Source organism: Heterodontus francisci, chromosome 14, assembly GCF_036365525.1.
Source record: "Heterodontus francisci isolate sHetFra1 chromosome 14, sHetFra1.hap1, whole genome shotgun sequence".
NCBI classification, from domain to species: domain Eukaryota; kingdom Metazoa; phylum Chordata; class Chondrichthyes; order Heterodontiformes; family Heterodontidae; genus Heterodontus; species Heterodontus francisci.
The window spans coordinates 91,466,971-91,490,098 of record NC_090384.1 but is presented as its reverse complement, the minus strand read 5'-3'; the positions used below and the strand labels follow the sequence as shown (position 1 = coordinate 91,490,098).

Genomic DNA, 23,128 nt, shown 5'->3' with positions numbered 1-23,128 from the left:
TTCTGATTCCCACCCATTGATTGAGACTGCGCTACTGATGTTTGTGCAGAGCAGTTTAATCCAATTGCAGATTCCCTCCCCAAACCCCATTTTGGAAAGCACGCCCATCATGCAAGTGTGCGATATCCTGTCGAAAGCCTTCTCCTGGTCCAGGCTGAGGAGGCAAGTGTCCAACCCCTGTCCCGTACATAGACGATTATATCCCTGAGTAGCGCGAGACTATCAGAGAACTTCCTGCCGGGTACAGTGCAGGTCTGGTCAGGGTGAATCACCAACTCCAGAGCAGACTTGACTGGCTATGACTTTGGACAGAATCTTGTAGTCAACATTAAGCAGTGAGACGGGGCGCCAATTTCTGATTTCTGCCCTCTCCCCCTTCCATTTGTAGATGAGAGCGAAGATGCTTTTCCTCATGGATTCTGACATGCTGCCGGCCAGGAGCATACTCTCGTATACTTCCAGCAGGTCTGGGCCAACTCAGTCCCAAAAAGCCGAATACAACTCAACCGATAAGCCATTGCTTCCAGGAGTTTTACTCGTCTCGAAGGACTTGACAGCCTTTGTCAGCTCGTCCAGGTTTAGCGGGCTTGTCCAGTCGCTCCCTCATGCTGTCATCTAAGACCTCTGATAGATGACAGGAAGGACTGGGAGGCTCTGCTGTCTGTGGGCTTCGCGTCGTACAGCCCAGCAAAAAAGGATTTGCTGATCCTTATTATGTCGGGCTGCGAAGAGGTTACCGAGCCATCCTCTTCCTTCAGGCTGCTGATCACAGAGCTCTCTCTCTCTACCTTTTGGAAGTAGTAACACAAGCACGTCTCATCCTGCTCAATGGAGCGGACTCTGGACCAGATGATGACCTTGGAGGCCTCCATAGCAAAGAGCGAGGCCTGCTGGCTCTTCACCTCATGGAGGTCCTCCTTGACCTCGACCCCCATCGAGGAGCAGCCGGAGCAGATTTTGCATACTTTTCTGGAGTCGGGACGTTTCCCTCTGTCTCTCTCTCGCCCTCTGAACACCTTTGAGGATAAAGAATCTCTTGATTTTCTCCTTGATCGCCTCCCACCAGTGAGTGGAGACTCAAAGAGGGGTTTCATGGTTCTCCAACCTTTATAATCCCTTTTGAGTTCCTCAACGTTGTCTGGGGTCAGCAGTGTAGCATTGCAGCTTCCATGTCCCCCGCCAGTCCGCTGGTCATCCTGCAAGTGACAGTCAGCCAGTAAGAGGCAGTGGTCGGACAAGAACACCAGCTTGACGTCGGTGGATCTGACTGTGACAGCACGGGACACAAACAGGAAGTCAATCCAGGCAGACCCGTCTGATCTTGACCATGTGTATCTACACGGGCGCTCTGTCTGCAGGTTTTCTGAAAACGTAGTGCAGTTTGGCATCTTTTACTGTTTCTATCAGGAATCTGGACGTAGCATCCAATTTGCTGTGGTCACTGCCGGATCGTCCAGCTGCGTTAATGATGCAGTTGAAGTCACCGCGCCTAGAATGACCTGCTTGGCGTTGCCAGCAGCAGTGGGAGCTGCTGGAAGACGGTCAGCCGCTCGCTGCATTGAACCAGGGCGTACACATTGATCAACCAGAGCGGAGCATTGTTGTACATTACATCTGCTACGAGAAGGTGACCGCCCACCACCTCCTTAACTTCGGAGATGAAGTTACCTCCCCGCAGCAGAATACCCAGGCCGGAGGAACGGGAATCATTTCCCCCTGACCAGATCGATAGCCCAAGGGACCACCACCTCAACCATTTGCCTTGTAGGCAGAAAGGATTGGGCTGTCCTCTGCTGTTGTTTCCCTCCTCGAAAACATCACTGCTCCCATTTCCCAGAGCTGGAGCGCGCCAGGTGTGTCGTTGCTCTCGGTGTCCCGGAGCTGGGATGCGCTGGGCATGTCGCTAGGTTTGGCGTTTTGGGTGCGCTGGGCCCATCAAAACTTTCAGTGCCCGGGGACTGGGAGGCTTTACTGTCCAGCTCCTTGAGTTCTGCCGCTTCTTTTGGTAGGTTGCCGTCGTTCCGACACTTCCTCATCCAGTGATGAGGAGCTGCTGTAGTCTGTCTCAGATGGTAGCATCCTCTTGCCACTGGTTTGGGTGGTGACCTGTTCCGCTTTAGGCAGATTTTTCTTTGTGGTTTCCTTTTGTCCCACTTGCCACTGACGTATTTGTCCATCAGTTGCCTCCTCCTCCATTGATTCTGTCTGTAGAGGAGGGGTTTCTGGGCACAGGGAAGGTGTTGGGTTGCTGGTTTCAGCTGCCTCCCCTTTCTTCCTCAGGTAGGCTTTCCTTGCTGCGGAAAGGGTTGCTCGTCTCCTTCCCAGCACCAGACGCATTCGTTGTTCCTTCTCCCGGCCTTTCCTTGGACCTTGCCGCCTGAGCATAACTGAGGCAACGTTTGGGGCAGGTTCTGTAGAGGTGGCCTGCCTCACCGCACACGTTGCAACACTTATGCTGTTTACAGTCCTTGGTCTGATGGCCTTCCTTCCTGCAGTTCTTGCAGACGACTGTACTGCAGTTCCAGCCACGTAACTGGATTTGCCACAGGTGCGACAAACTCTGGGCTGCCCTGCATAGACTAAGAAGCCTCGACTTCCCCTAATAGCGAAGCTTGGAGGGAGGATGGGTGATGGCTCCATTGACATCGACCTTCAAGGTCACCTTGACCCGCCGCTTACTTGTCCAAATCCCAAACGGGACCCTGGCATCAGTGCTGCTGCCTTGACATACCTTGCTAGGAAGGAGAGTACATCCACGACAGGAACATGGGAATTGTAGAGGTGGACTGTCACCACCCAGTCATGCTGTGACGGCAGCGTGAAGAGTGGCTCCACTGTGAGGATGGACAGCGGTGCCCGGTTTCCCCTCTCCTTGAACACCTTCCGGAATTTGATGCATCCCGCCACGTTCTTAAACGTCACGTCGAAATATCCACTGCTGGGGAAGTGCTGCAGGCAAAAGATATCCGTAGCTTGGAATCCGCAGCAATTAATGAGGGTTCTCTTGGAGGAGGAGGTACGGTCAACCGGTGCACCTCCATCCTTATCCTTCACACCCACCCAAACGGTGTTGAACACTCCCTGGCCTGAAGCTCTAGAATTGGTTCTAGCCATTTTGCTCAAAAAGTACCCAGGACAGGATCAAAGGCCACTGATCATGGTTTCTCCCCTGCCAGGTAAGTATGAACTGGCATCTCAGCCAAAACCAGCATATTCATCCTCTTTCTCCACGTCACCTCCACCTCTGGCGGGGCCTAAAGAAATCAAGTCCCACATTTCAATCATCCTGGTGGAAAACCTACCCAACTAACAAGCAAACTGTCTCTCACCAAGTTCCAAATTTCGTTTTTTTTTTAGCAATGCATTTCCTTTCAGCATTCCAGAGAATAAGAGCCTGATGGGTAGCTGTTTGCAACAAGTTAACAATGGATACAATTTAGGAGGAGATGACATTTGGTCATTTTTAAAGCAACATTTTAAAATAGTTCAGTCTTTAAAAAAGGTGAAAATTATAAACAGTTAACAATTCACCTTCAAAATCTTATTCTGAACTATTTTCTAATTGCATGAAATGAGAAGACAATTAGAACAGGAAGATATCAATGTGAAGTGGAAAACTGACTTTTCATAGTAAAAATAACCATGAAAATAGTACAGCACCCTCTAATCTCCTGGAGATTTTCAAATTTGACAAGTTCAATAAACTACATCAATAGCTCAATTTTCTAAAATTGTGATCGAAGACGCTCAAAGTGTCCAGCAAATTTTCTGCAAGCAGAGATTGCATATTATGTACATTTTCTGAAACATTGTCACTTGGTCTCTTTTATTTGTAAAATAACCGACTTAAAACAAGGTGAAAGTATCAGAGTCAAAAACATACCATCCTGGATGAGGGAGGCCATATTGTACAAGAGATGATAGTTGCAAAATCTAAAGAGAGAAAAAGATTTTAAAATTAGTTTCTGCTCAAAAATAAAAGGTATTCAGCATTTACCAAAAAAAAAAAATCACTTCCAGTTTGGCTAGTTATACCATGTCCCTTTCACATAGCTCTCGATAGCAAACATAGCAGTACAACATAAGCTGCGAAAAGCCTGATCAGTTCTTCAGCCCATCCTCCAAGCCAGACAAAGCATATTTTGAGGATGCGAAGACTTGCTGATCACTGATCCCCCATCAAGCATTGCAAAGTCGCAGGGGTTGGCATTGTAAATGACCCATCATTATATCATTAGCAGATGCAGATTTTCCTCCCACGTATTTAGAACTTCTGGCTTCATGCTGTGCAACAAATTGCCATGACAATTCGATTTTCTCAAAGCAATGAAGTAAAACTAGCAAATTGTAGGTAAGACATTGCGACCAGACTGTTTTTCAATATAAAACAGACTCAGTTTGAGTGAAATGATGTGAAACCTGTCCTCTTGCTCTGTTAAACGAAGACACGAGGTTTATGGCTTCTATCCATTGAGAGAGAGAGAGAGAGAGAAAGAGAGAGAGAGAGAGAAAGAGAAGAGAATGAGAAAGAGAAAGAGAAAGAGAATGAGAAAGAGAGAAGAGAAAGAGGAAAGAGAGAGAGAGAGAAGAGAAAGAGAAGAGAGAGAGAAAGAGAAGAGAGAAAGAGAGGAGAGAAGAGAGAGAGAAAGAGAGAGAGAAAGAGAGAGAGAAGAGAAGAGAAAGAGAGAGAGAAAGAGAGAGAGGAAAGAGAGAGAGAGAAAGAGAGAGAGAAAGAAGAGAGAAAGAGAGAGAGAAAGAGAGAGAGAAAGAGAGAGAGAGAAGAGAGAGATGAGAAAGAGACGATGAGAAGAGACGAGAGAGAGAAAGAGAGAGAGAAAGAGAGAGAGAAGAGACGAGAGAAAGAAGAGAGGAGAAGAAAGAGAGAAAAGATTAGAAGAGAAAGAGAGAGAGAAAGAGAGAGGAGAAAGAGAGAGAGGAAGTCGGAGAGAAGACGAGAGAAGAGAAAGAGAGAGAGAAAAGAGAGAGAGAAAGAGAGAGAGAGAAAGAAGAGAGAGAAAGGAGAGAGAGAAAGAGAGAGAGAAAGAGAGAGAGAGAGAAGAGAGAGAGAAAGAGAGAAGAGAAAGAGAGAGAGAAAGACGAGAGATGAAGAGAGAGAGGGAGGAGAGAAAGAGAGAGAGAAGAGAGAGGAGAGAGAGAGAGAAGAGAGAGAGGAGAGAGAAAGAAAGAGAGAGGAGAGAGAAAGAAAGAGAGAGGAGACGAGAAGAAAGAGAGAGAGGAGAGAGAAAGAAAGAGAAGAGGAGAGAGAAAGAAAGAAGAGAGGAGAGAGAGAAAGAAAGAGAAGAGGAGAGAGAAAGAAAGAGAGGATGAGGAGAGAGGAAAGAAGAGAGAGAAGAGAGAGAAGAAGAGGAGAGAGAGAGAGAAAGAGAGAGGAGAGAGAAAGAGAGAGGAGAGAGAAAGAGAGAGGAGAGAGAAAGAGGGAGGAGAGAGAAAAGAGAGAGGAGAGAGAAAGAGAGAGGAGAGAGAAGAGAGAAGGAGAGAGAAGGAGAGAAGGAGAGAAAGAAAGAAAGAAACAGGGCGATAAATACATTTTGACTACAACAAAGATAAATCTGCATACTTACCAATAATATTAGAGTTAGAAGTCCATCAAATAGGTTGCTTTTATATGAACAATAACCCTTAATTCCTAAAGCAAAGATCTTCAATGCCATTTCCAATAGATAGTACAGGACAAAGGTACCATTCACAATCTGCAAAACCAAGAAGAGCAAAAGGAAACAGATTTATTCCCCCATCATTACAGCTATTAAAAATAAACACACCAAAATAAAAAGAACTGCTCGTTTTCCAAATAGAGCAATTGTCTCTTAAAATCAAAACTAGACTTACCCCAGAAAAGAACCCATCGCGTTCAGAAATGGGTGTCTCTGCATCACGTACCAGAGCAATCTGTTAAATAATTCAAACTACATTGAGATACAAGAAAAAACACTTTGCATTACTCATATTTCCCATCACCATCTTCCATAAGTTCCTATACCCATATTTTATACAAGAGTTCTCAACCATTCTGCTTCTGTTTCATTAGCAATTAAGGGTCAATCCGAATAGTTTTCTATTGTTGACATATCCTGCTCCTCTTACTCCACGAAGCCACATCAATTCACTGACTCCAGTAGCTCTTTTCCTGTTTGCAGTTGCCACTCATTTTCTTGCCCCTTCTTCATTTGACTGCAACGGGACAAAAGAAAAAACTGAAATTGAGCCAATATAGGGGTGAGCAAGAGGAGCCGCTATTTCATTAATTGTAGGAGACAGTTGCCACTGGTCACATTTGGTAGAAAGAGTCGTCGGAGCGAGTGGGGGATGGTGAGGAATAGAAGAGAAACTGCCCCAATTAGCTGGGGGTGGGGATAAAAAAAACACGATGACCACCACCATGCACGCAGTGTGGCACTGGCAGAATGGGGGGGGGGGGGGTAGAAAAAAGGAGGAAACAAAATATCTAGGGGGAGTGGCAAGAGGAGGAGAACTGGATTCAGGGAATCTGCGCTCGGCAACTGCCACCTCTCCCTTCTCAGTTAGAGGGGCCCTGCGCACAGTGGGCAACTGCCGCAGTCACACATACATTCAGGAGGAGGCAAACAGAGATACAGGTTGGAGCCAAAGCTAGCAGTTTGCTCAACTTGATTCCACTTTTACATTAGTTTATTTTTTAACCCTGCAGTTTATTGGTGCCAGACCTCCTAGTTGAGAACCCATTATACAAGACTTGTCATGTTGTAACTGCATCCATCACCCTGTAGAGACACTGCAGCACCACCAGCAAGAGGGTGAAATTACAGCATGACAAATTCACATAAGAAGTTTCCATTATAAAAGTAGGCATATGATTTTCTAATGGAAATCCAAGAATAACGACCGAATGCAGCACTGAAATAGGGACTTTATTACATTTGCATGCCTTGTTCCAATTACTCCAACTTCAGTTTGGTCTTCACTGCCCACATGAAACACCATGAGAGAGACTGAAAAACAAATTTTTAAATGTTCTGGCTGCTAGGGATGAAATTTAAGTTCACTGACTTACACAAACATGCAGAAATTGAAAAAAAAATTACAAGACCGTTTAATCACAATGGGAGCCAAATTTTGTTCATAGCTTCCAAAACACACATACGTGTTGCACCTTTCACATTGACTGACAAAGGAATGCTCGACAAATTTCCTTCACGAGTTGTTAAAATAATCCAGTTTGTGACATAGACCGGAGTCTACACTCGAATTTCAAAATTTCAATCTTGGCTTTACACATTTCTCCCTTTTGTCAACAAGGCGAGGTACCACAAGCAGCTGAGGACACCAACCTTCCAGTCAATTCTGTGGTCATCCTGATAAAGGGCATTTGTTTATAACGTCCAAAACACTTTATTTCAGATACCCTATAATCAAATCATGAGTTTTTCATGAAAGTAAAAGATGGCTACTTACAAAAATGCAAGTCAAGTGCACTGCAACCATCAGGTTCCCAACATAATCTACAAATCGATGGCTGAACAGAGTCTGGAGCTTTTGCAGGAATAGTGATTGATATGCTGGTTTTGGTGGGTACTGAAAGGAAACACATTTTACATATTTTTGATAGACTAATTTCTCACTTAATTCACTTTCACAAAACACGTTTGCTATAACAGTTTTTCTATTAGGGAACAATTCGCACAATGCGCCTGTTATAATGTGGTTTCTGAGCAGTCAATGATGAACTAGTTAAGTATCTTTCTACACAGGATGGGAATTGTGGGTCTACATGCAGAAGGATACAGTACGCCGCATATCCTCATCTCAATTCTTTGTCCCGCCATTTTTATTGTGTGCAATTGTACAGATCCTGCCAAAAACTGTGATTTACCCTGCTCTGTGCCATCCATTGAAATCACACCATAAAAAGGCATCCTCAAGTGACAATCTTGATGTTCCTCAGCCTTCAACTTCCAAAAGGAGAAGATGCACAGCCCCTTATGGTTCCAACTTCAGTTGACAACCCTGATGACCCTACACCTTCGACTCGCCACCCCCCCCACCTCCCCCTAAATAATTCCAACACTTGCCCCTCGAGCCCACCCACCACTACAAACAACCACCATCTCCTGTTAGTGAAATTTTGTTGCTTTATTTTAAAAAATTAAGTTGCATGTGATACCTCTAACTTCTCAACCCACACCTTTTCCATTATTTATTGGGAAATTGATTTTGCTTAACCACACTTAAAGAACGTATCTACTGTGCTAAATGAGGAATTACTGTATCTGCTTAATTCATAATCCTGATTGTAAAAATCTAAATGCTTCAAAAATTAAAGCACTTTTTAAAAAAAAAAAAGAGAACTTCGAAAGGTTAATCTTATTACATTCAATATATTTCCTCAGAAGTCATTAAAAGACTGATTTTATCAAGTACTCTGATAACATGCTAATAATAATAAAATTACATTCCTAGGACATTACCAGACACATCAAATGTGTCTTTCAATGTGACTTTTTTTTTAAAAAAAGTCAGAAGATGAGGGTACTGCTGGCGAGGCCAGCAATTTAATGCTCAACTCTAGCTGGCCTGAGCAACTGGTGTTGGGTTGGCTTGAACAGATACAATCTTAGAGGAATGATAAGGCCACTTTAGAGGAAAGTCAAGAGTCAATCACCTTTGGTGTGAGCTGGAGTCACAGATCAGAAAAAGCAAGGGCCGTGATCTTTATAAACCCATGGAATTGAAACAATGGCCCTGAATTTGGGTAGTAATCAGTAGGGAGACGAATCAGTGCTCATTATTACTGTGCACAGCTGATTGCAACCATAGACATGTGCAGTTAAACATGGAAATCTGGAAGTTGCTGTCAGTGTTGCTCTACTCTTCCACAGGCTGCAATGTTGCAGAATTCAGAAATTGAATCATTTCGAAGTCACTGATTTACTGTGGATTTTGATGATTTACATGCTGTTCTTGTAAAAATCAAAGAATTTAGACTTTGTTCAATAACGGTAAATGGAATTTTTAAAAATGACATACTAAGTCATAATCTCTCCAGCCCTATTCCCTCAGAAGAGCATTTATAAAAAATTAAACTGCAATTAAGCTTTTGTTCAGATATTCACGTTGCACCTCGTGAATTTTGCTTTCTGTACAATGATTTAAACAGCCTGCCTGTCCTGTTCCTGGATGCCACAGATTTCCTATAACAAAAAGGTGCCAAACTGAAATGGTTGTTGGAAAAGGGGCAAATCTACACTCTACAGCTCAATAAATCTTTGGGGCCAGCTTTATTTGGGCAAGGTCAGCAATGAGTACCGTCCCTTTTCTGCTGACTGCAAATTCCAAGCCAAAAGATAATTCCTTCATTAACTGCATGCAAAGCAATTCACCACTAAGTGGTGATGGGAAGGGAGAACAATTCAACACTAACGCAGTGAAGGAATAAAGGAATTTCCTAAACACATTAAGGAACTAAAGTTAAATTAGCCAAAAATACATCATCGTCCCTCAAACAAAGTGTCAACATATGGAACAAATTTATGAAATTAACAAATTAAGTTGGAATATACAGTATATTGCAGAAACCCAAAGATAAACCTAGGAACATTTGACGATTAATAGTGCATACTGAATACTAATTTTAAGAGAAAAAAGTTCCAACATGCTTCATTAGAAACATATTGAGAAATAGTGTGTAGAAATAAAGGTGGGGTGACCAAAAGTTTAACCCAGGCAGGCAAAGGCATAGCTGCCAATGGTGGGGCACAAGCAGCTACAGGAAGAGTGGTCAAAAGGGTGGAGTTTGCAGGGCTAAAAAAAAAGATAAGTGGATGTGAAGCCATGCTGCAATTTAAAACAAGAGAATCAGAATAGGGGGCACAAGGATTCAGGGCATGCAAGCACCAGGGTGATGGATGAACAATTTTTGTGACCTGTAAAATTGAGGGGACAGAAAAATATCTTTACAAATCTAAACTATCACCCACCAAATAAGGAGAGACCAATCTTTAAAAATCAGAAAAATTTTAAACTGATCAAGCACAGATTTGCTTCTGGAGAATACAACAGGAAACTGATGGGAATCATGTACAACTCCTCCCCCTCCCGTAGACAACTGGTGAACAGATTTCAATGTTTTCTTGACTCATTAAACTGGGAACACAAAGACACCGTCCAGCTGATCTCCCTAAATAAGGCCGGTCATTTTTCCTTTAAAAAAGTCATGGGATGCGAGCGTCACTGGCTAGGCCAGCATTTATTTCCCATCCCTAATTGTCTTTGAGAAAGTGGTGGTGAGCTGCCTTCTTCAACCGCTGCAGTTCATGTGGGGTAGGTACACCCACAGTGCTGTTAGGAAGGGAGGACCAGCATGGTCAATAATTGCCCTGTCAACAACCGGAGTCAATGGGAATCAGAGGGAAAACTCTCCGCTGGTTGGAGTCGTACTTAGCACAAAGGAAATGGTTGCATTTGTTGGAGATCAATCAGCTCAGCTACAGGACATCACTGCAGGATTTCCTCAGGATAGTGTCCTAGGCCCAACCATCTTCAGCTGCTTCATCAATGACCTTCCTTCAATCATAAGGTCAGAAGTGGGGATTTTTGCTGACGATTGCACGATGTTCAGCACCATTTGTGACGACTCAGATACTGAAGCAGTCCGTGTAGAAATGCAGCAAGACCTGGACAATATCCAGGCCTGGGCTGACAAGTGACAAGTAACATTCGCACCACACAAGTGCCAGGCAATGACCATCTCCAACAAGAGAGAATCTAACCATTTCCCCTTGATGATCAATGGCATTACCATCGCTGAATCCCCCACTATCAACATACTGGGGGTTACCATTGACCAGAAACTGAACTGGAGTAGCCACATAAATCCCGTGGTTACAACAGCAGGTCAGAGGCTAGGAATCCTGCAGTGAGTAACTCACCTCCTGACTCCCCAAAGCCTATCCACCATCGACAAGGCACAAGTCAGGAGTATGATGGATACTCTCCACTTGCCTGGATGGGTGCAACTCCAACAACACTCAAGAAGCTCAACACCATCCAGGACAAAGCAGCCCGCTTGATTGGCAACCCATCCACAAACATTCACTCCCTCCAGCAGTGTGGACCATCTACAAGATGTGCTGCAGTAATGCACCAAAACTCCTGAGACAGTACCTTGCAAACCCACGACCTCTACCACCTAGAAGGACAAGGGCAGCAGATGCATGGCAACGCAATAATCTGCAAGTTCCCCTCCACACCCCACACCATCCTGACTTGAAATTATATTGCCATTCCTTCACTGTCACTGGGTCAAAATTCTGGAATGGCTAAGCAAGTGCTGCTTGATAGCACCTTCCATTAGAGGCCTGCTACCTGACGGGACCCAACACGTGTCGGGTTCAGGTCAGGTCAGGCACACATGGTAAGTGCTCTGCTGGGAAAAAAAAAGCAAAAAAAAAAAAAAAACTTGACCTGGCAGTCCAGGATGAAACAGAGTCTGCGCAGAGCGACTGCCGTCACTATGACGTTATTGTGCATGCACTGCAACTTCTTGCAGCTTCGGTGTCAGGAAGGTAAGTAAAGGGATGGTCGGGTCGAGTAGTGGCAGGTTTGGGTCGGGCTCGGGTCGGGCTCAGGCCAAAACTAGGTCAGGTTCTTTTTCCCAACCTAAAGCAGGCCTCTACCTTCTATCACTTTACTCATGATTGACAGCAGACTGATGGGGCGGTAATTGGCCAGGTTGGACTTGTCCTGCTTTTTGTGTACAGGACATACCCAGGCAATTTTCCACATTGCCGGGTAGGTACCAGTGTTGCAGCGGTGCTGGAATAACTTGGCTAGGGGTGGAGCAAGTTCTGGAGCACTGGTCTTCAGTACTATTGCGGCAGGCCCATATTGTCTTGGCCCGTAGCCTTTGCAGTATCCAGTGCCTTCAGACATTTCTTGATATCACCCAGAGTGAATCAAATTGGCTGAAGACTGGCATCAGTGATGCTGGGGACTTCAAGAGGGGGCACAGATGGATCATCCACTCAGCACTCCTGGCTGAAGATTGTTGCAAATTACTTTGTCAATTACCCTTCTTAATTGGGACTTGACTGCACCATCTCATCCATGCTTCCTCTGTGACTGGTGGACTATTAGAAGAAAGGCAAGGGGAAAGCCAATAAAAAATGCTCAAAACCATGAAATTTTAATTAAATAGATCAGGGAAAACAAATTCCACTGGTCAGTGGTTTGGGAACAGGAGGGTGTGAATTTAAGACCCCTCCCGCACCACCCCCCCACTCCCCCAAAAGGTGGCAAGGAAGGTGATTTTTTTTTTTAAATAAAGTGTTGCACAAGGTTGTTAGCACATGGAATGTAAAGGGCGGATCGGGTCTGCAAATTAAACCCGACCCAGCCCGACTGCTTTCATTTTTTCCCACGCCCGACCATCAGTTAACCTAGCTTCCGTTTGTCACTCTGTTGCTTATCTGCACAAGCTTAAAAAAAAAACTCTAACCAAACAACCTTTCAAGTCCAAAATGTACATTAAGATTGGAGCCATGTACCAGAGATGGTGATCGGGCTTGGGTCGGGCCAGGTCGGAAACGCCCTAATGCCGGACCCGGAAGAGCGACCCGACCCGAACCAGACATGTGTCGTCAGATTCCGTCGGGTTTGGGTCAGGTAGCCATGCTCTATCGGAATGCTCCATCAAAATAATGGTAGCAGAATCCATAACCTCTTTTTTAAAAAAAAAATCCACTTCTTTTTTTAAAAGAAATAATTATATAGCTAGCAATTAAGTGACTAATTTTGAAAGTTAGCATAGGAATGATGGTCCAAATGGTTCCTGCTGCAAATGTCATTGTGATTTTATTCCCAAACTCACTTTGGAGCAATTATCAACTCTATTTCTCAAAACTACCAATACATGCAGTTGAAGAATACCAACTAATTTTATGGCAGCGTAGAAAATGGAAGATGAAGATTACTTCCAAAAAAAAGCATCCAAAGAAATTTGTCTTAATCACTGCAGTACAACAAAGTGCCAACATTTTATACAATAATGGATTTTGGTCACCATCAGGAAAAATGGCACAAAATGGACTTAAACGCATGAATACACATAAGGAATTGGATTAGAATTCCTCGCCCTGGCACTGAAATCAGTCAAATCTAAATATGTATCCAAAATTAACTAAATTCCGTTTATTCACATACCTCTTTCATAGTCTCCTTGTGCAATTCATCAAAGAGGGCTCGAAATTGCTCTGCTGTAACACAGTCATGAGTGAATGCCTTTGCTTGCTGAAAAAACAAATTTCAGTGGGGTTTTTTGAAACAAAAAAAAACTGAATACAAGTACTGTTTGCAAAACTTGGAAAATTTGGTCAATTGAAATAAGTTGCAAAAGATATTTTAAAGAACAAAGTTACTTTAAAATTCCATAGCCACTTTTGAACACCTATAGTTCAAGGCACAGTACTCCAATGGTCACAGACAGAGGTCCTTGCTACATCATGCCAGTCATTCCTTTGACAGCAAGTTTCATCAATTCTCAGGCAAACATTAGGAGTTGTTAGGTTGGGGGTTGAAGCCACTCTCTGCTCCATGATGAAACCTGTCCTCTTCCAACATGCACACTTTCAGCAAGGTTAGTCGACTCAGTTATGGAGCAACAGGGAAAAGAACCAGAGACAGAGCTTTAAATTTCACTTCAGGTGAGCACTATAAAGAACATTTAGATAATCTTTCTGATCACTTAAGGAAATAGAGAATTTCATTTTAATGCTTCTCTTCCTTACCACATTAGTACCTCTAAAATTTAGTAAAATACCCCAAGGTGATTCACTGGAGCATAAACAAATTCTGGCATGGAGTCATGTAAGGAAATATTAGGTGGTGACTGAAAAAGGTAAGTTTTAAAAGGATCGTATTAAAATGGAGGAAAGCAAGGTAGAGAGGCACAGATGTTTAGGAAGGAAATTCCAGAGCCTCGGGCCTTGACAGCTGAAGGCATGGCTGCCCACCATGGTGTGATTAAAATCAGGATGCTCTAGAAGCCAGAATTAAAATGAGGACAGATATGAGGGGCATGGGGCTGGAGGAGAAAGAAGCCATGGTGAAGTTTGAAAATAAGGATGAGAATTAATTTTTTTTTTTTAAACACACACACAATGTGTTGTTTGTCCAGGAGCCAATGTAGGTCAGCACAGACAGGTATAATGGGTGAACGGAACTTGGTGCAAGTAAGGACACGAGCACAGTATGTGGGCATAATGAGAGTTCAGCCAGGAGTCTGTTGGAAAAACCATAGAAAATTATGGCACAGAAAGAGGCCATTCAGCCTATCGTGTCTGTGCTGAAAAGCACAATCTAGGAGATAAGAAAGGCATGGATGAGGGTTTTGGCAGCACTTGAGGTAGAGTCGGGTAATGTTAGACATGAAAATAGGCAGTCTTAGTGATGGTGCAGATGTGTGGTTATCAGCTCTTCTTGGAGTCAAATAGGTGACCAAGGTTGTGAAAAGTCTAATTCAGCCAGTTGCCAGGGAGAGGGAGTGTGGCAGTAACGAGGTCCGAAAACAATGGCTAAATCTACTCGATATTTAATTGGGGGAAAATTTCTGCTCAACTAGTACTAGATGTCAGACAAGCAGCATGAAAAATTGAGGCATTGGAGGGGCCGAGAGAGGCAGTGGTGAGGGAGAGTTGACTGCTGTCAGCGTACATGTGAAAGCTGATAGTGATTTCAGATTTTTTTTAAAAAAGTCTTTAACATATGTACATTAGTCAAGGAAATTTCAGTTCTTCAAAGAATAAAGCTTATTCACCTTAATAATTTCTTGCTTGTGCGCTGAAGCCATTTTTACCTTCTGCAGGACTTGCAGCACTGTGTTGGTGCTTACAGTCACTCTACTGATTTAAAAAAAAAGACATTATAGCCACCAACATTTGTTTCCATCCCTACAACAGCACAGAAATGCTCAGTTTCAAATCCCACAATGCTCTCAAAGACCACCTATTATAACCTTCAACATGCCCACTTTTGGCCCCACCTTCAGCCCATCTGCTGAAATCCTCATCTATGTCTTCGGACACCTCCAGACTCAGTCAGTCAGTCATTCCAATACACTCCTGGCAATACATTCCATCAGTCACTCAAATTTCCTTATTCAAATCTCTGCTGCCCATATCCTATCCCATTCAAAAGGCCCACTCACCCTCTGTCCTTCCTACTCTACACTGACTGTTGGTGATATTGTGGGGGGGGGGGGGGAAGGGGGGGGAAAAAAGAGAGAAGAAGGGTGACGGACAGAAAAAAGGGAGTTGTGCCCATGAAAAGGTTTAAACAAAGATGGAAGACTTTAAATTGGAAATGTTTGGGCAAAAGCCAACCTCCTCCAGCCCTATGTCCCTTCCAGACACTTGCAAAGATCAGGTGCTGTCGGTTATACAACAACCCCGATATCTCAAAATGTCAAAAAATATTCGGTAACCTTCACCTCGCTGACAAGTCAGCATCCGTGTCATGAAACATATATAGTTCATGACATCCAGAATAATTTAAACGCTTTCAACAATGGAAAAAATTTTAAACATCGTGGGATAGGTTTCAAACATGTTCCCTTGCAAGCTCTTTAAAACACTACGAACTCAAATATTCCCTTAAAACAAAAAGTATTTAAAGGATAATCTTACAGAGAACCACTTCTTCCAGATTTGGTTGGACGCTCACAGCAAAGCACCTCGAATGCTCCTCGAATTCCCAAGCATCTTCGGATGATAGATGTCTGAATTGAACTCTACGAAAATTATATAATGTACTGTTTTTTGCATATGTACTTAATATTGTAGAAAATGCATTGGGAGAATTTGTCTGTTAACTTTCCCCTAGAGTTACTCCACTTCCATGCTAGTTTTGCAAAAGAAAAGCTACTGAACCTTCATTCAGCTTTATGGTAGGCATATTGAGCCAAGGCAAGCTGGGAGATTTCCTTCGCCACAGATACTGCCTGACCGGAACATTACTGGAAGTTTGATTTTGTTTCAGATTTCCACTTTGTTTTTGTTTGCCCTTTTGAGATGACTCCTACTGGAAGTTTTCTCTATATTCTGTACAATATACACACACTGAAATCCCTACTCATTTTTAAAATCGTTGGAACACCAAGTACCTTCCATGCTTTAGTTTTTTCATCTTTAAGAAAGTAGTAATATTTATGCAGAAATCTCCCTCAGGATGTTTAAACAGGTGAAGCAATGTCATAGATTGTATACAATCTGCACAAGCAATACATGGGATGGGCCAATTGGCTTTTTCCTCATTGTTACACAGTAATTCCATTACCCTTGAAAACTTGCCAAATAGAAACCTTAAATACACACAAAAGGTGATGGAAGGAGTCGTCAACAATGCTATTAAATGGCACTTAACTCATCAGTGCTGAATTTAGGTTCTGCCAGGACTACTCTGGCCCAGAGCTCAATTCCAGGAGGCAAATCACATCTGAAACCCCAGTACCTGATATTACTATACAGACAGCATGCTCAATCAAAATGTGTCTGCGTGGGTTTCCTCCCACATGCCAAAGACTTGCAGGTTGATAGGTTAATTGGCCATTATAAATTTCCCCTAGTATAGGTAGGTGGTAGGGAAATATAGGGACAGGTGGGGATGTGGTAGAAATATGGAATTAGTGTAGGATTAGTATAAATGGGTGGTTGATGGTCAGCACAGTCTCGGTGGGCTGAAGGGCCCGTTTCAGTGCTGTATCTCTAAACTAAACTAAACATCTGGACCACCCCAGACCTGAAGCAGTTCATGCTGGTGGAGTGAATGATGGATTTTTCAGGCTGGAGAGCTTACAAATGGATAGTATTTGAAGATCAGAATCCAGTCTATTCTTAATTCACAATTGTTTTTCAGTTTTACATCATCACGTTGCTGAAGTCAAATCTTGGTGATGTAAACATCTTGAAATCAACAGCAGACTGTCCCACAAAGCAAGAACCATATTTAGCAAATATGCACAATACATTAGGTCAATGGTTCTCAAACTGTAGACACTTTCCGGGAGTCCACAACAGAACATGAACAGGACCCATTACTGCGATGGTGCAAGCCGGGCATGCGCCATTGACTGTAATTTTGAGTTCTTTCTTCTGCTTAAGAGTTCAATACCAGATGCAGGAGCTTGATGCACTCACAGAGCTAGACACCGGTAAGGTGATCACCGGGAGCGCACTGGGGCCGAGGAGGCGTCGGATTTTTTAAAAAACGGGGCCGTGGATTGACTGAGAATCCCAAGATGGGGGCAAGAGGCCCAAGAGACAGAGAATGGATTTACAGGGCTGGGAGAGGGTAGGAAGAAGCCATCAAGGCAGCCTTGTTCAGAGGCCTGGATGATGATCAAGCAGACCATCAGTGTGAGCATGGCAGCTGGGCCTGTGACAGGACCAGGACTAAAGTCACAGTCCCAGTTACTGATGGTGTCCCAATGCCACACACCAGGTAGCATGTCAGCAATATTCCAGCGCAGACCAGCCTGTTAATGCAAGAGTGAGAGAGGAAGAGAAGAAATCCTGAAACACCGAGTAGGCAGGTGGTGGAGCCTTACACCAGACATCATGCTAGGTGCTTCCCAACAGGAGCCTAATGCCAGTCCAGGAAGAACAGGGAGGAACTGTGCAGCGACGTATTCAAAAGGCACGTTGCTGAACTAGTACAGGTACCATTCAGCTGAAGATTTAAAAAAAAAAATTTATATTACCAGACACAATGTTCATTAAAATCTGACATTGCTGGTAGAATTTTATGCAAGTCCCTTTAACAGGGAACTGAGACTTTACATTCAGAAATATAAAATGTACAAGGAGTTTTATATTTTAAATGGGGAGGTGTTACCAATCCATTTGAAAAGAGGTTCTTCAAACCTCGGGGCGGCACAGTGGCGCAGTGGTTAGCACCGCAGCCTCACAGATCATGCGACCTGGGTTCAGTTCTGGGTACTGCCTGTGCGGAGTTTGCAAGTTCTCCCAGTGACCGCGTGGGTTTCTGCCGGGTGCTCCAGTTTCCTCCCACAGCCAAAGACTTGCAGGCTGATAGGTAAATTGCCCCTAGTGTAGGTAGATAGTGGGGGATGTGGCAGGATATATGGGATTAATGTAGGATTAGTATAATGGGTGATGGTTGGTCGGCGCAGAATCGGTGGGCCGAAGGGCCTGTTTCAGTGCTGTTTCTCGAAATAAAATAAAATAAATAATAAAAATTAAAAAGTTCGAAAACCACTGTGCTAGATAAATGCAGAGAAAATGATGTATACTTTCCATCTTGATTTGGTAAATGTCTCAGAATCACTTTGCTTTGGGAATTTTATACCAGGTTTATTCTAATACAGCACTGAAGTCTCCACAGTAAGTTTTTTTTAAAAAGAGGGAGCCCCAAAAAAAAAAATCTCAATTTCCAAATGATATACAGCTTTTGAGATTTGGTTGAATACAAAATGAACAAGTGTCACTTTTTGAATTTGAGGAGTCAGGTATTCAAAGATAATCCTTTTTCTTCCCGATAGTTTAAAGGAAACTGTTCTGAACAGCTGAAGTATCTCATGGGAAGCAGCAGCAGAAACATCAAGCAGGACAGTTTAAGATAGCCAGGAGATTGTTTACGTTAAAAAAATTGATAAAAAGTATTTTTAGTTTAGAGATACAGCACTGAAACAGGCCCTTTGGCCCACCGAGTCTGTGCCGACCATCAACCACCCATTTATACTAATCCTACTAATTCCACATTCCTACCACATCCCCACCTGTCCCTATATTTCCCTACCACCTACCTATACTCGGGGCAATTTATAATGGCCAATTAACCTATCAACCTGCAAGTCTTTGGCATGTGGGAGGAAACCGGAGCACCCGGAGGAAACCCACGCAGACACAGGGAGAACTTACAAACTCCACACAGGCAGTACCCAGAATTGAACCCGGGTCGCTGGAGCTGTCAGGCTACGGTGCTAACCACTGCGCCACTGTGCCACCCCGCGCCGACTTTGTATTAGGAGTTGCAATCTTTTAGAATTTTGGCTAATTGAAGAGTTAAATGGAAGTTTTATATAATCAACAGTACAATTACTTTGCTTAAGAAAAAAAGCAAAAGAACAGACATTTGAAGACTGCGGCATCATATGGAGGGACAATATAATCCAGTATCCAAGTCCAATTACCAAAACAGGGCATGGAGTCATTTTAACACACTGCAATTCTCTCTCCTTTATCACCCCATTATAATCAAACAAAAAATCTAATCAATCTAAAAAAAAACAATTTCTTCAAGCACTTAGTCACACCTTCACTCACAGAATGGTTACAGCACAGAAGGGGGCCATTTGGCTTGTGGTGTCCATGACGGCTTTCTATGAGCTACTCAGTTAGTCCCACTCCCTGCCTTTTCCCTATAGCCCTGCAAATTTTCTCAGATAATTCACCATTGCTTTAACTAAAAAAGGCAAGACCATATAAGCACTGGTATAACTTCAAGCACATTTCTCACTAGAAAATGCCTTATGTACATGTATAAAAATGTAACTTTCCCCCAAAGAACCCTTATGAATATATTGATGTACATTATAAATACATAACAGGGGAGGCAGTGGTGTAGTGGTAATGCCATTGGACTAGTAATCCAGAGGCCCAGGCTAATGCTCTGGGGGACAAGGTTTCGAACCTCACCACGGCAGATGGCAAAATTAGAATTCAATTAATAAAAAACATAAAATCTGGAATTAAAAGTCAAATGGTGACCATGAAACCATTGTCGATTGTTGTAAAACCTCATCTGGTTCACTAATTTCTTAAGGGGAAGGAAATCTGCCATCCTTACCCTGGTCTGGCCTACTTGTGACTCCAGACCCACAGCAATGTGGTTGACTTTTAAATGCCCTCTGAAATGGCCCAGCAAGCCACTCAGTTCCTCAAGGGCAATTAGGGATGGGCAATAAAAATGCTGGCCTAGTCAGCGATGCCCACATTCTATGGGGATGAATAAAAAGAAAAGAAATAAAGAGATACAATGGATAGGAAACAAATCAACCAGTGATTGAAGTAATATCCCTCCACTTACTGTGCACCCCAGTTTTTGTTCCGATTCCTGGATTCAGAATGTTCAAAGTGAATGGCCAGAATAGATCAAATTATGGACTTGGTGCTTCATTACAGGAATGCAATAAAATCAAACACAAACCTGTGGACATGTCTGTGAAAATTCAGTTAAAACCACTTCAATTGGTATTAAAAAGAATTGCTCAAAAATAAAATTACTTACAAGTAAATATCCACGAAATTGGTTGTATATAATAGCTGTCAGTAAATTCATTAACAAGTATGTCCCTGAAAGACAAAAATTAAGCATATTCAGTTACATGAAAGACTAGATTTTAAAAAAAAAACTTAGTTTCTCCACTTAATTTGAAACTTGGTAGCTGCTATCTGTAGCTTTTTTTTTAAAAAACTAGCAGCTTTACATATTAGTACAACAGGATTATTTCACAATTATATTTTGCCGAGTCCACTGTGAATTGCCCACATCATGAGTATCACAATAAATTTATCTTGCTAAGACTCCAAGCCCTTAAACAATTTGCAGTCAATTGCAGTAGTAAGCAAAGACTCAAATACTGTTCTAAAGTTCAAATATCTAAACCCATGTCTCAATGCAGAAAGAGATTATGTTATCTTAATGCTTAGAAAAGCTATAAGCACAGAATCAAACCCAACTACTTGTGTTTACACAGCATGTTTCAGATCAATAACCAAACTGCTTCACAAATAGGTGTAAAAGAAAACACTTGGGCAAAGAGATCTGTTTTTAAAAAAAAGGAAGGTTGGGAAACGGGAAGCGCAAAAGGTTTTTTAAAAAAAGGAATGAATTTCAGATAGTGGGACCAAGGTACTTATGGCTCTATCAACAAACAATGGTGGAAAGAAAAGGGTACAGTTTGAATCCACACAGGTTTCTGGTGACGTTAACCCATCCACTGAGTAGTACAATCTACTCCCAGACAAGTGGAACTGCTAACGAAAAAGACAGGTCTCCTTCATTCACTCAGGTGTAACGAGTAGGCTCAGGTCAACTGATATGCAGCACTGGCCAGATACAAAGAACTTCTTTTGTTCAGACTTTTGACCTGAACACAAAGCTGGTGTGGAAGATGCATTTGTATTTAAATATAAAGATTGCACAAAGACAAAGCAGATTTCTTACCAATAAGACTAAAGGCAATGAAGAACACAGAATAGGCTCGATTTCTTGAATAGGCTGGGATCATCACTGTCGGAAGAAAAGGAAAATGTTATACTTTAATAAGTGCAAGATAACCAGTGTATAGAAAAGGAAACTTTAAAATGATTTAAGGATGAGATTGGTGACTGAAGTAAAAGAAAAATGAACACTATTTTAGTCAAATATATTGGATAAAAAATTTATACTTAACCTTGAGTTCGAGAGCACCCGTAAAGAACTAGCATTACTGAGCTTCTTACACAGAAACTGTACCTTCTGTTAGTAAATGCACACAATCCTTTGCCTACTGAGTCCAAGGGCAATGTGCAGTGATACAGTACTGCGCCCTACAGACCAGGAAAGTCTCAAGCACACAATCTACGGTCCATTATTGTTAAATAATGGGAGCAAATAAATTTGGAACTGGGTTTAGCATCCGAGGACTGGGAAGGAGGTGGTCACGTTTTCCTTCTTCATCACATGCAGTGATTGTCTGGAATGCTGAGTAAGGATATCCATCCCTCCTTACACAGTCATGTACTGTGCTGATGCTTAGTGTCCAGGTTCACTCAAATATGTTATCACAAACCAGAGCCCAGTATCACTGCCATTTTTAGGAGCTGACCTGGGGGGCAGGGGGAGACAGAAAGCACATTGCAGCAAGCAAACGGTCATGGTAGAAGTTTGGAACTCTTTCCACAAACAGCAGTTGATGCTAGGTCAACTGCTAAAAATTTATACCTCCGATTTAAAATAGTTAACCAAAAGGTATTAAGGGATATGAGGCAAAGGCCTCAGTAACAGATCGGCCATGATTTAATTGAATGGTGAAACATTTTTGAGGGGCTAAATGGTCTACTCCTGGTCCCTATGTTCACTGTTTCAGCTACAGATCAATTTGGGATTGCGAATAAATCAAAATTCATGTTCCATTATTTCTTCTAAAATATAGCAGCGAGAAAAAAAAAAAAATTATGAAGCTCAAAAGCTACATTTCAAGGATTTCCTGGTTATGATTAACCTGCACTAAATTTTCAAACAGGATATTAAATGTATTTCCCGTGTAGACAAGAACTACAATTCTGATGGCAAAGCAACAATGCTAAATAAATGAGAGGGAGGATTATAACAAAAACCTACCATCAGGGTTGTTGGCTGTTGTTAGCAACACAAGTAATGAGGTCAAAGACTCTGGCAAATTACGAAAATATGTCTTCCATTCTTGATCGTCTTCAGCAGTCTAGAGGGTGTTTCAGAAGGAAAACACATTACCAACATAAGAAACTGCACTTAGTTCCTTCCTATTGAACATGGCTCCTCAGGTTTCATAACAGCTCAAGGCTACAAAAAAAAAAAAATCAACGAAGAGGTCTATGAAAGCAAACTGGTGTACATAATACATACTAAATGGTCGCACACTGCATCACTCAAGGACAAAAGTTTCCTGTTCTTCAATTTTGTGTCTCATTAATTTCTTATTCACCGTTTGTCTTTGACTCCCTCCGTGAGATTTCTATCTCTACTGCAACAGTTTTCCGTAACCCACTTCTCCCTAGCTTTTTGAACAGTACTGACTACAAGGAATGAGTAGGCCATTCTTCCCCGCCATTCAATAAGATCATGGCTGACCAGATAGTGGCCTGAACTCCACTTTCCTGCCTATTCCCCGATAACCCTCGACTTCCTTGTCAAAAAACTCAACCTTGAACATATTCAACGACCTAGCCTCCACTGCTCGCTGGGTAAGAGAATTCCAAAGATTTATGACCCGAAGAAATTCCTCCTCATCTCCATCTTAAATGAGAGACCCCTTCATTTGAAACTGTGCCCTCTAGTTCTAGATTGCTCCGCAAGAGGAAGCATCCTCTCAGCA

The 23,128-nt window shown here is 42.7% G+C and overlaps 1 protein-coding gene across 5 annotated transcripts in view; it reads right to left on the bottom strand.

Moving 5' to 3' along the window:
- Positions 1-23,128, bottom strand: part of tpcn2 (two pore segment channel 2) — a 55,949-nt gene that overhangs the window by 14,216 nt on the left and 18,605 nt on the right. For 4 of the 5 annotated variants that reach the window (XM_068046534.1, XM_068046532.1, XM_068046535.1 and 1 more), the window contains 10 exons: positions 22,396-22,495; positions 21,238-21,303; positions 20,299-20,363; positions 15,678-15,781; positions 14,810-14,894; positions 13,198-13,284; positions 7,453-7,572; positions 5,851-5,910; positions 5,583-5,711; positions 3,884-3,933 (listed from right to left, as the gene is read on the bottom strand). In XM_068046534.1, coding sequence (XP_067902635.1) covers positions 3,884-3,933; positions 5,583-5,711; positions 5,851-5,910; positions 7,453-7,572; positions 13,198-13,284; positions 14,810-14,894; positions 15,678-15,781; positions 20,299-20,363; positions 21,238-21,303; positions 22,396-22,495 — 866 coding nt within the window. The remainder of the gene's footprint in view (positions 1-3,883; positions 3,934-5,582; positions 5,712-5,850; positions 5,911-7,452; positions 7,573-13,197; positions 13,285-14,809; positions 14,895-15,677; positions 15,782-20,298; positions 20,364-21,237; positions 21,304-22,395; positions 22,496-23,128) is intronic. The other variant, XM_068046533.1, reaches the window with a different exon arrangement.